We start from the raw sequence: 13,838 nt of genomic DNA, 5'->3' as shown, positions 1-13,838 counted from the left end.
AATAACTCCGAGAGGAAGTTTTGTTCTATTGCGTGTTTAATTTTCTAAATAAAAGCACATCCACCTTGAAGAAGCTTTCACGCTTCGACTTTTACTCTAGGCATTCACAGTATTATAATTATATACTTCCTTTTAACACTTACAAATATTTTAATAACCTACTATTAATAATAATTATAAAAGTACCTATCTATATGCACAATGCACATAATTTAAAATGTATATTTTTATCATATGTTAATTATTTATAATAGAAACAAGCCACAGGAAGTGGCTTGGTGAGATTTTAGTTACTTGTACATTTAGCTGTTTTGTGTTTTAGTCCCATTATTGTTTTTGTGGTTTTATTTTTATTTTTTTATTTAGTAACCTTTTTTTTTTTTCACAATACAAAAATGTACAACAACATAATTGTATTCCCATGAGTTAGCAAACTCTTCCTGGGAACCTTGATTTAGCATAAAAAACATTGAAATGAAAAAAATAACAATTTAGGTTGTAACTTACCAAAAAAAAGTCAGCCTCTTGTGTTTGGCAAGTGTAAAAAGTCATTTAAAAACAGAAACAATATTGTATAACAAATAAAAATATTTAGTAGATAATAAGTAAATCAGCAAATAAAAATTAAAAAATAAAACATTTTGAAAATAAAAAATACAGAATGAATAAATATACACAGGCATATGTATACATTTACATAATATGCGTATGTACCTGGTTACAATTATATTATATGATTCAATTACCATTTGTATTTTTGTGCTTATTTTTTTTTATTTATTTCTATTTTTCAAAATTTAAAAGCCTGCTAGGGTGTTTAATATGAATATATAAATAATAAAGTACATAAATAACCCAACTTTATGATATACTTTAAATCGATTAGAGCTTTCTTAGGCGAAACCTTTTTCCCGGGGAAGGAAGTGCCTCAATCAATAGATTTATCGATAAAATTGTCCTCGAATGATTTATTGGTATGAGGAAGTCGAGATCTGATACGCAGAGTAAAAAATATAACGAGGTAAAACGACCAGGGTTTAATATACGGAGTACTGGGTACCCTCTCAGTGAGCTTAATTGAAAATCGTTACATCACTCCACGCGACCAAGTGAGGTAATGTTGCTTTACCGCGCGTTGACATTCATTCTGTATTGTCTGTTTCAGGAGGAGCGGTGCGGGCGGTGCGGGGGAGTGCCGGTGGGACGGCGAGGGGAGGAGGCGGGCGGAGGAGCTCCGGGCCAACCAGGGGAGCGTGTCAGTGCAGCATGGGCCGCCGGAGCGTGCGGCCGCGTGCGCTGCTAGCGCTGCTGACGCTGCTCGCGCTGGGCCGCGGGGCGCGCGCGCGCTTCGGGGACCGCCTGGGGCCCCGTCAGCCCCCGCGAGCCGCCGCCACCACCACTACTGAGCCGCCGCCGCTGGCGCCGCGAGACGCCGATGTTTACGAGATAGTTCCTCCGTCCCCTCCGGAACGCCACGCCGGCCTCACGGAAGCCCACCGACTGGAGATGAGCACGGAATTCTTCCTGGTCCCCGAGAGGCCACCCCTGCCCAAGATCCAGCCCCGGCCCCAGCCGACCCCTCCGCCGGAGGAAGAAGAGAGAGTGGCCACCGTCGTGAACGCGACCGCGCCACCGCCCCCTGCCGGAGGACTCCGCAGGGAGCCGTGGGCCTTGCCCCTGCTGGGGCTGTCCTCGCTGATCATGCTGGCCATGGCCGCGTTCGAGGTGTTCGTGCTGTGCAAGGTTTGGCGCGCCGCCCCCAGCCGCCGCCATTTATTCCTGGGGCAGATGCTCCTACTGGGCCTGTTCTGCTGCGCGGCGCAAGGGGCCCTCCTGGCGGCCGCCCCCTCCGCCCTCACATGCGCCGCCGTCCGATTCGGGGCGGGCGTGTCTCTGGCCCTCGTGTTCTCCGCCCTGCTAGTGAAATGCGTGTTCCTCATCAGCTTGAACGGGGGCGTTTACCTGCCCGCCCCTTACCAGGCGCTCCTTCTGTTCTTCGCCGTCATGATCCAGGTGGCCATCGGGGCTCAGTGGCTGGGGGGCACCCCGCCGCGCGTATCTCCCGCACCCCCCGGCCTCTGCCGGGCCCCGTTCGGGGACCTGCTCCTGTCGCTGGTGTACGTGGCCTTCCTGGCCTCCTTCGTGGGCGTGCTGGCCGCCAAGAGCCGAGGTATCCGCGACAACCACCGCGAGGCGGGCTACATCGCGTGGGCGGCGGGCGGCGCGGCGCTGCTGGCGGCGGGTTGGGCGGGCGGCGCGCTGATGGCGGCGCCCCGCCACCGGGACGGCTGGCTGGGGGGCGGGCTGGCGCTCACGGCGGCGCTGGTGTTCCTGGTGATGTTCGCCCCCAAGGGCCGGCAGCTGGCGGCGCTCGGCAAGGGCGGGGAGGGCACCGCGGAACGCGAGGAGCGGCTGAGCTCCCTCAGCAGGGCGGGCTCGGGCTACTCGCCCTCATTCTTCCACTTCAAGCCCGTCAAGTACGGAGTGGTGGGGACAGTGCCCGCGCCCCCCGCCGCGCCCGCATCCGCCCGTAAACAGCCCGTCCCCCCACCCCCTGCCGGTGAGTTGATTTTTTTACATTTTCATTTTTACTATGGCACCAGATTCCTGAAGATTTCTCTTGCGTGTATCTTCTTCCTGTTCCCATAATTTACTAATGAAAATAAAATCAATTATAATTTTCCGTTACGCTCGAAACCGTACAAATGAAATGACAGTGTTACGACAGCCATGAAAATTCTAATTTCTTCACAATTTACACGCGTCGGGCTTTACTGGCTACTACTGTATTTTAATGTTATTTGAACCGACTACCAACTTGAGAGAAAATTGGACTGCCGAATAAGACTTTTAATAAAACCTGATTTTAAGATAAAAGAATCCTTGAAATTAATACGAGAAAATACTCATAGCACCAAAAAGTTTTTATCCAGTCGTATAATTCAGTTAATTTCGTTTCGCAAATCCTTCGCTTTCAGTACACGCAATAGTCGGATACGTTATCTAAATTCTCATGAATTAAAAGCTTTTGTATTGGCTATTATTTAAGTGCATAAAGTATCCGTGAATTAGTACGAACATGAACGATTGGCAACCGCATTCGCATTTTCAAGTTAAACTGTTTAATTTTCTTAAAAATGTCATCAATTATAAAAAAAAGTAATAAAATATGTAAATGTGATAAAGCATATGAACTCATTTCGATCAATTGATTATCTTTAATCGTAAAAATGTATTATATATTTATCGTATTATTTAAACGTTTTACAAATATAAAACTTCCTTTATGTCAAGTACCTAGGTTATTTAAAAAATACTGTGTTTCAGATTATGCTTGTTCCTGTTTTTTTTTTTTTTTAAAAAGATAAATACTTGATTTTTTATTATTTGCTCAAATAATTTTATTTTCAGACCTTTTCCCAAATAACTTTTGCTGGATAAATTGAAATCGAGTTGTGGTAGAGTGGGATTTTGAGCCTCGGACCTTAGGTCCGTGAGTCCACAACACTACTACCGGACCACAACCCGGCTCAAAATTATAATTTTATGTTTTTGTCATTGAAACGAGAAAGTTATAATGTAACGATTGTTAATTTTAAGAAGATACGCGGTGTCAGAGAAATTTGATGAATAGGTATTTGAACAAAGTTCATCTATCACTCTCTCACAGGTGCCTCTTTGATACTGTACAAAAAACACAACAGCACGTCGGACTGTTTATGCTTAGTTAAAAAAATTCCCGTTTTCTGCACCCCTGACCCTATTTTGTTTTTTGAGAAAGAAGTTATATAAATGTATTTGTTCTTACTTTCGTGAGCGTCATTAAGTAAGAATTTTAAAAAAATCCAGTTTAACAATAAAATAAAACCAATAAGGGTGACAGCAATGAGAGTATAAAATTTTCGAAACAAAAATATATAATATCGACCTTCTTGTAAATCGAATGGGAGTACGAACCTATTTATACATTTTTAAGCAAACCTACACAAAATTAGCTTTTTTTATTTTCTTCTATGAGTCTACTTCTTGCGGTGCCTTGTCAGGTCCTTCCGACGTTGGCGATCCCTACAGCGGAAGCATCTTGGTCCTGCGCTACTCTTATATTCCGCAGCCAGGACAACTGCTTATTAGATGCATTTGCCATAGTGATTCCTGGAAAAAGATGACCAGAGTAGTTTCCCGTTGCCCTCTCTGTTGGATTTTCCTGTCGGAATTACCTTTCCTTAGCTGGTTGGTTTTGATTTTGAGACGCCAGAAACTCGCCTTTCATCCTCTCGTTATCTATTGCAATCACACCGTTACGAGTGTGATCCCATTGCCCAGGGATTCTATGAGTCTAAGAGTATATTAATTTATTATGTCACTTTTATGGTAAAATACAGAAAACAACAATGAATTAAGAAATAAAATAAAAACGATCAAGTATGTTATTGAAACGTATGAGTGTGTAAAATTTTTTAAAAAAATAAAATAATAATCATAACGTTATTATCCAGTGTGATATGGTCAAAAACTAATCATCGGGATACATAATACTTATAGTACACCTTTGTTGATTTTAATCAAGTCTACGTATTTTTTAAATTGTATTCTAATGTGCATAATTCTTGTATATCTTTGGCAATGATTATACACGTAATTAATCTTATTTATGTCCAAACAAAATAAACAGTGCACTTGCAAAAATAGTTCAATTAAATATTTAAATTGTGGACTTTACTTTTAAACCTGTTATAAAGTTACGCTTAGGCATAGTCGTAAAATAAGAATGGGAATACCCTTCGTATTCTACCACTATAATAAAGATGGTATTCCTATCCGTGTTCTACCACTATACCTAAGAGTAACTTTATGCCAAGTTTATGAGTAAGGCCCTGTAAGTTACCGCATTTGTAAATCTCACCATTCGAGCTTACATGTTTGAATTAAGTGGGCTATTGTGGGTTTTCTTGATTTCTTGTGTTTATTTTATTAATACCTTTTTTTCTTATATAATTAAAAGACGAGTGATACTTTAATCCTCAAATTTGAAATATCCAGTGACCGGTTTCATCGCTTTCGCGACATCTTCGAAGTGTTATGAGAGTAAAATAAATAAAGTTATTTTTATCTTAAGGATCATTATCAAAAATTTTTCGGCTTAACAAATGAGTTGATATAATGCTATTTTAATCAGTTAAGATATTTTATTTTATTTTATATATAATAAATTACCATGAACTTCCATCAAGAATTTTCACTTACAAACTTAAATGTTTTAAATCCTTTTTTTGCTATGAAATATTATTATGGATTCAATCGATACACCGATTTGTAATGTTTTTGTTCAAATGGTTTTTTTTTGTTATAGTTTAAAACTATTTATTCATTAGACATGTACATTTTGAAAATGATTTATTTACTTTATTACATTAGGTTTTTTAGTTCCGATTTCTTTATTTCAAGCATTTCTTTTTTTACTTTTTTATTTTTTATTTTATAACTGCGTTATCATAGTGTGATGAATAACTTGTATCCCTGTAAAAAATGTGAAGTTTAATTGTGCATTGCATGTTAAATAACGTTTTTTTCCAAATAAATAAAAAATTCTTGTCAAATTCAATTATTCTTTTATTCAAATATTTTTTTTACTCAAATAGCGTATCAAAAGTAATAACGTATAAAAATAATAAAACAAACTTCCTGTTTTATTAGCATTTTTTTAATATTTGCGTTTACACAAATGGAGAGGAGTGCGGCTCGATCCTATGAGTTAGATTAAATAAGTATATATAATTATAATACAGAAAAAATCAAACATTATGGAATTATAAATTAAACGTTTGGAACATTTAAATATGCTACATTGGAGTACATTGTTATTCAAAGTAGTTGATTTGAGGAACACAGGATATTTGATTCGAGGAATTCATTATAAATTCAATCATATAATGTATACTGGTGAAGTATAAAATTGACAAAAAAAACAGATTTAAAAAATGACAGAAATTTACAACAAATTTCACAGAAGTCATTCTTAGTAATCCGTTTTTTATGTCCAAGCGCTTTCTGCCTACTAATAAAAAGCTGAAAAAATTCGCTGAGTACAAACCTTGACCAACTTACACCAGTCTGTTTTGGTTGATTGGAAGATATTTCTTATAGAAATCAGCCCACCAATATGCGCATATACTTTACGTAAGTTTAATAAATAAATAAAGATTATAAAGTTTATATTTGAAGCACTAACTTTGTGGTTATTCATTATAATCAAATAAATAAAACAACTTTGTTTTTAACCACTAATTTTTATTTTTTACCGACCGGTTTCAAATATCAAATTCCCTACCATCAAACATTAAACCGGCTTTCTACACAACTAATAATATAGGAACATTGTTAAAAAATCACAAAGACAAAGTCCATAAATATAATAAATCTGGAATATACCAATTAAATTGTAATGATTGCGATTCAATCTACATTGGAAAAACTAAAAGAAACTTTAATATTTGAGTAAAAGAACATTTATGATGCTTAAACAATAATAATTTTTCTGAATTCGCAAATCATCTGATAGAAAATAATCATAACTTCAATAAAGACACTGGATTAAAAGTACTCCATGTTGAACATAAAATATTAAAATTAGACAACTTAGAAATCTTAGAAATTAAAAAAGCGATTCATAATAAGAAAACAATAATTAATAACCATATAAACAATATTTCTTTTAGTCCTCTCCTGGCTTACTTCGAAAATAAGGATATCAAATTACCACCCGTGTAAGAGGAAAAAACACTTGATTTATTGGGTCCACGTGTAGTATTTAGTGAACATGATAGAAATAAAATAAAAAGGATTCAATTCATTAGTTACGTAAACCTTGACAAAGAAGCTTGTTTGCTTTGAAACCGGTCGATGAAAAATAAAAATTAGCGGTTAAAAACAAAGTTGTTTTATTTATTTTATTAAATAAAGATTAATTTGAAAAGAATATCTGAAAATAATATTATCTACATGTTAATTTTTTTTATCATAGACATACATATTCGCAATTCGTTAGTCGACAGGTGACATTTTTTGTACTAACTCATTATCGTTTAGCACAATAGTTATACTACAAATGAATTCTGAGAACATACGCCAGTTTTTGTAGCGCACAATATGTCTGCCATAAAGGTTTTCCACGGCCAACCTAACTTACTCATTTTAATCGATAATTACTGCCATAGCTACCATATTGTCTTACAGTACCGAGAAATGACTCAACTATATTATGGTATAAATAAACAATAATTGCTGAGAGCCAATAAAGGACTAGAAAAACTATATTGCGTGCTTATTTTTAATGAGACATTAACACATTCTTTTTTCATGAAAGCCTTCAGTCACTTTTGCCTTATTAAAGCTTTATTCTCCATTTTTTTAAGCTAACTTAAAAAGGTATCGCTATTATAAATATGTTAATGATAAAGTTCAACGGCTTTTTAACATTTTTTTTTGTTAATAGACAACCAAACTAAGCCAAAAAATATTTGTTAATCGTATTATCGTATTATCATCGCTACGATTTTTTAAAGTTTTTAAATTTTTTTAATTACTCCACGCGAGACGTCACTAGTTCTCTACGGTGAGTTGTCCTGATTGATGCGTTCGCTTCCCGGAAACCGGAAATCTGCCACAAACCCTACCATTAGTTGATTTAGAAGAACGTCAATTAAAATAGTTCATTTTTATAATTTTTTATATTTGATCTATTTAAAAAAAAATCGCAACACAATTAAATGCTACATTACCACGTGTAACAAAATATTTTAACATAAAATTCCCTGTAGCACTGAACTTCTTCATCGATTTAATTTAATAATCTAAGTGATCGTTAACAAAGTACAAAGAATAAAGAGTTATATTTTGGCAAGTGTGTCGTTTTATTTCCACAAAAAAAATGGACAATATGTTAATAGAGGTACCCTGCCGTCATGAGCAAAAAAGCTGTCATTTGCAAAAGTTGTTTTTTAGATACGACACTCTATAGTATTTATCAACTACTACTTCTACTTCCATCACGTCATTTCCCCGTAGGGGTAGGCAGAAAGAATGGACCACCACACACGTCTATCTTGGCATACATTCCTAGCTTCTTCCACATTCATACATCTTGTCATACATGCCCTTCGGCGCTGTCTGCTTTTGATATGACCAGACTTAAGATTTTGGTTTATCTGATCATGCCACGTCTTTTTTAGTCGTCCTCGTCTCACGTTACCGTTCATTTTCGCCATATTTACTTGTTTTACCATTCGTTCGTCGTCCATTCGTTCTACGTGACCAAACCATTTCAGAGACCCTATCTTTATCTTATCAATTATACTTGACTCAGATTTACACTCGCTTGATTTCATCATTTTTAGCCCTGTCATACATTTATTTCCCACATATTCGTCGAAGAGGTCGCATTTCAACCGCGTACACTCGGCTTTCATGCTTCCTCTGCCAGTTCCATACTTAAGTGTTGGGACTAAAACTCCGTGCTGATCACCAGCTCGTGGACAAGCACTTGAACCGTAAGACTAATCACCTTTTCTGCGTGTAACAGATGACATTAATAAACTGGATACGGAATAAAAATAATACATTATAATTACATAGTTGTATTTTTTTTCAGTCAGTTTGGAAATTATTCAGTTACGTGAAACTATCATGTTTTAGCTTTGCAAAAATCAACAGTGAAAGTATTCCCTCCACATACCAAAAAAAACGTTTTAAAGGCCGTGGGTCTTCCTGTTGGTTCTGCTCATACAAAAAGCGTTGTTTTTTTGTCATGTCACTAATTTTGTCAAACATTTCAAAAATAGCTAATATAATTCAATTTAAATCTACTCCTTTCACTGCCCCTTTCAATATGAGTTTGGCAAATTATATGGAGGGCCTTTGTCGGATATTGCATGACCATATTGCAAACAAGAATGGTAGCAAAAACTGTGTTTACTTGTATCAAATTAAGTTCAAAAATCAACAGATGGAAGAATTGAAGAAATGTAAATATTTAAACATAGGCAAAATTGTGAATGTTACATAGTGTGTAAAGTGGCCACTTAAACAAGGCAATGACAGCTCATAGGCCCTGCAACTTGCTACCTTCTTTGAAATATTCTCCATCTCTAAAATATTCACCAGTCTGAAGGTGTCAGTTTTAAGGCAAAAGCACAAATTGACGTAAAAAAATAACTAGTTGAAACGTAGAAGCATTTTTCATGTATTACTTACCTTTCTTTTAAAAGTATAAACTATTATATAACTACAGTAAAATTCAATCAATAGCAAAAATAATTATACAAATAGAGTGTCATATAATCATGTCGATTCAATAAGACTTATCTCAAGAATAATAAATAATCTTTATTAAGGATATAATCACTTTATCCGCGCAGGAAGTCGTAACTACGTTATCCAGACGCGATGAAACATCCTTACTGTGACTCTATATTAATCATTATCCTCTAGGCACCTTTATAGCGCATATTTCTTTTTTCATTAGACCTTTAGTTAATAACATATTTTATAACCACTCATTGAAATCACGTAGCACATGAACATTTTATAATTGCTTCCCTACCCCATATGATTATGTCGATATATTATATGGGATTTTTTTATTTTTTTATTGAAAAATATTTTTTGACAAAGTAATTATAAAGTTATAAATGTTTTGTACATACATAATGAATCATAACGTTTCTACCTCTCTAATAAAGGGAAAAACTCGTGTTTAGAGAGGGAGTTCGTTTTACATACGTTTTTATATTTATATGTATACATATGTATACTAGCCTTGTCCTGTCCGAACGTTGGCTACCCTGCTATTAGCTTGGAAAAAGACTTTTCATTGATAAGTAGGTACCTTACTACTTGTTTGTGATTAATTCCAAAACTTAAAATTGATAATATTCTAATATTACATTTAAGTAGGTACCTAGGTACTTGTTTATGGTTGAATTCCAAAACATAAAATATTTTTTTTTTCAAGTATGGCATTCTTTTTGCAAACGTCAAACTTCGGTCATCTCACTAACAAAGGGGTGTAGGAATACGATTTTTAAAACATATTGAATTTAATATTATTTTAGTGTTACCAAAAATCCAATAAAAAGAAACAAACGGGTAGAAATTATAAGAAATTTAAGAAAAAAATCTGATTGAGATCCACAAAAACAAATTTTGTTTGTAAACATTTAAAAGCAAACTTTTTTATACTCAAAAAACAAATCTTTCCATTTTTTTGCAAATGCATTCTCCTCGAATGCAACCCTGGTAGATCGATGAATTAAACATTTATGCTCCTAACTTTTTTTTTACAAATTCGATTGAAGATTTTAATATTAACGAACACGCAGAGCGCAATGATCTATGTTTCTCTGAAAACCGCGCGTAAATTGGTTAAGCCGTTTACGAGAAGTACGGTAACATCACACTTACAGAAGAATTATATATATAAAGATATGTTTTATTTTATTTACGTTTTATCTTTACTATATAGAACAGATTCCTTAAAATTAGTTATTTTATTATATTATAAAACATACACAATTTTCCACTGTACGGAGTTCAGGATAGGATGGGTCTCAGTTGTATTTTTAATTTATATTTAAAGATTTTAAAATTTGCTATTGATTTTAAGATTTCCGGAAGATTATTAAAGTTTTTTTTCCCAACATATGAATAATGATTTAAAGCCGCGTTGTGTTGCATCTGTGTAAAGATAAATTATTTGGAAATCTAGGCTTTCGAGAATTTTGTAAATTAGTGGTTTTTTTTCATTTATAAGAATACAAAACTTGCGGTCCCGGAATCATTTCAATTAAGCTTATAATTATACTATTTTTAGTTTTATTATTATATTAATGTATTTAGCTCACTCAGAAACATCCTGGACGTTAGCACTCTCAAAAATTTTGCGCTTTTCCAATCGGTGGCTGCCTATGGCATAATTAGCTGGGGAGGTTGCTCAACAATTGTCATGAACCCCCTAATCAAGACGCAAAAACTAATTCTTAAAGTTATGCTTCGGTGTCCTCCGACTTACCCATCTGAATTATTATTTCAATGATTAAAAGTACTTGATATCAGTCAAATTTATATCAAGAAAGTATTGACAATTTTCTGGTCAGGCGACTACGGAAGGAGGTCCCAACAGAATGCCCGTACGAGGTTTTAAAGTAAAGAACGCCTTTTCAGCCCGTTTTACGAACCAAATACGCGCTAAAAAAGTTTTAGAATACCAGCCAAGGACTATTACTTGAAAGTAGCTATCGAGGCGAAAATACTCGTTCGGGGTGCCGGTTCTATTTCACACACAGAACAGTATTCTTTATCCGCCTGGACACAAATAATATAGTACCGTCAAACGGGGTTATTCTGCCTACTAAGGGGTTATTCTGCCTGGTTATTCTGATTCGTGAAATTTATTTTATTTAGGTACCTGCAACATATTTTTTTACTTAGCAGTAGATGAAAATTTTTTTTTTAACTACCTTAGTTGGTTGTACTGACATTTGCAAATGGCTGTATTGTTTACTCTAACGTTTTTTATTTCTGAATCTGGTATAAAAAGGCCGAGGCGACAACCGCTCAAACTTTTGAGTAAGTATGCATCATGCATGATAGGATCATATATTGGTCATATGTTTTACTTTGATGTACCGTATATACCATGTATATATGATATAAATTACGCATTCGGAATTTTTCAGTATCTTTATGGATTTTCAATTAGAAAGATCATTTAAATCAGCAGGCAAAATAGTAAGAAAATAATTATTTCAGATTATTCTGCCTAGGTTAACATATATAAAAAAAATGTTTAATTGCTTTTTTTTATTGTTTATTTTTATTAAAATTTCATTGATTAACCCTTACCGGTTACATACATTTAATAAAATATTTTTACTTTTGAAATTCACAATTTACTGTTAATGATAATACGAGTATGTTTAACGTCTTTTGTAAAGGTTGTCTGAAAGAGTCTTTTGCTTAGTTTTGTCTAGTAGCTTCAAACCAAGGTTTATTAGTCTCTACTGTTCCTTCGTTTTAGAAGGTTGTAAATGATATTTTTCTGATATTCTCGTATTGTGTCCATGTTTAGTACAATTTTTTTCAAGTTTAAATTCGATGTCTACAATTACATCAGTGGCTAATTTATGAATAAATTTTAAAGATTCTAGTTTAAAGACCTTAGTTACATTTAATTGTTTAGTTTGTTTAAAAAGTTTTGTAGTTGCTGTTAGATATTTTATTATATTTTATTTTGCTGTATTTCTAGTCTGTTTGTGTCATTTTGATATCCTGTTCCCCATGGTAGTTGCATATTACATATTTTAGTTTTTACATGGGCTTTGTACATTGTTTTTTTTCCGTTTTTGGAATAAAGTTTTTGATTTAAAAAAAAAAAACTACAATATCGCCAAAGTTATATTTTGAAAAAATACTTTTGATATCATAAGGCAAGAACACAAATCACAATTTGGATCAAAGCGTAATAGAAATTACGATGAATATACTCGTCAAGAAGCTGTCAGTAGTTAAGGTAAAAATAAGAGTTCTCATTTTCTGTCAAGCAGAAACAGAATCAAACTATATCTCAAAATTGGAATTCTGTTTTTATAAAAACATTTTTTTTTTATTTAACTATTTTAAAATAATGTAGAATCTATTTACTTTTATTGTGTGAAAATGGAGTTGAAAAGATTTAGCATATATTCTAGTTGACGCCTAAAATGATGCAAATCTAAATTTATATGAAATTTGACAGCAGGGGGGGCAATTTGGCATACATATTAATTTAGACAATAATTTCGCATAGTATATAATTAACATTGATGATAAATATGTAACATGTTCTCAACACTTATAATCGAATTAAAACAACTTTTAAATATTTCAACAAACTAAAAATTAGTTTTTTTCAATGTAGGCAAAATAACCCCGGGGTTATTTTCCCTAAATTTTTTAAACGAGAGATAAGTTAGTTAAGATTTGATTTTGGAAATTAAAACTGTTGAAATGTGCTAGGAAATGGGTGCATAAACAAAGAAATAATATAGTATTGAACCCATCAATATAAAAAGTAATAAAAAACATTTACAATGAAAAAATGTCCTTAAATTAGGCAGAATAACCCCGTTTGATGGTAGATAAATAATATAACAGTAAAACAATAACATTATTGAAAATTACAAATAACACGTTTCGGTCTCGTGGAATGTAGAGGTCGAGAGGTCTTGGGTTCGATTCCCGACATGGTTGAGATAAAATATTTATTTAAAAAAATGTTTTCACACCAGAATATTTCATAGTCCCTGGACTGGTACCTGAAGCGTAAGACTGATCATCTTAGCTTCATATAACAAAAAAATAACAAAAATGATCAAGATACACTGCGATTGGTGCACCAATGCAGTGCCCTATGCACCAGTAGGTGAGGAAAGGGAATGATGATGATGATATAGAAAGATCAAACAATGACGAACATTTTGATTGATTGATTTTGACAAATTGAAATATTATAACCAAGTTTCCAACACAAATTCCTCACCCCAAGGAAAATGGAATTGTTATCAAAATTTGCAAAATTGATGACATTTTCTACAATTTTGCTTAGTTATTAAACTAAACACAATGGCATTAATTTTTCTATTGCACTGGTATCATTAAAGTATATAAATTGCGTAACTTTTTAAAAAAGTTTTACAAGTTTTGTTTTTAAACACAAAGGCTAACAATTCACCGAAGCAAATTCAAATAAAATTGTTAATAAACGTCTTTATAATATGCCATAATACCTTAAAATATATCGCATA

At 34.2% G+C, this 13,838-nt stretch overlaps 1 protein-coding gene across 2 annotated transcripts in view; it reads left to right on the top strand.

The window, feature by feature from the left end:
- Positions 1–1,175: 1,175 nt before the first annotated feature.
- The window catches only part of LOC148282422 (uncharacterized), a 29,190-nt gene continuing 16,527 nt past the window's right edge, over positions 1,176–13,838 (top strand). The window contains exon 1 of one of the 2 annotated variants that reach the window (XM_088225114.1): positions 1,176–2,560. In XM_088225114.1, coding sequence (XP_088081240.1) covers positions 1,267–2,560 — 1,294 coding nt within the window. In that variant the 5' untranslated portion in view covers positions 1,176–1,266. The remainder of the gene's footprint in view (positions 2,561–13,838) is intronic. The other variant, XM_088225113.1, reaches the window with a different exon arrangement.

This window comes from Micrasema longulum, unplaced genomic scaffold (assembly GCF_059751315.1).
Source record: "Micrasema longulum isolate JH-2025_06_02 unplaced genomic scaffold, ASM5975131v1 h1tg000331l, whole genome shotgun sequence".
Taxonomy (NCBI): domain Eukaryota; kingdom Metazoa; phylum Arthropoda; class Insecta; order Trichoptera; family Brachycentridae; genus Micrasema; species Micrasema longulum.
The sequence above is the reverse complement of the archived record's forward strand: the minus strand, read 5'-3'. Positions and strand labels throughout refer to the sequence as shown.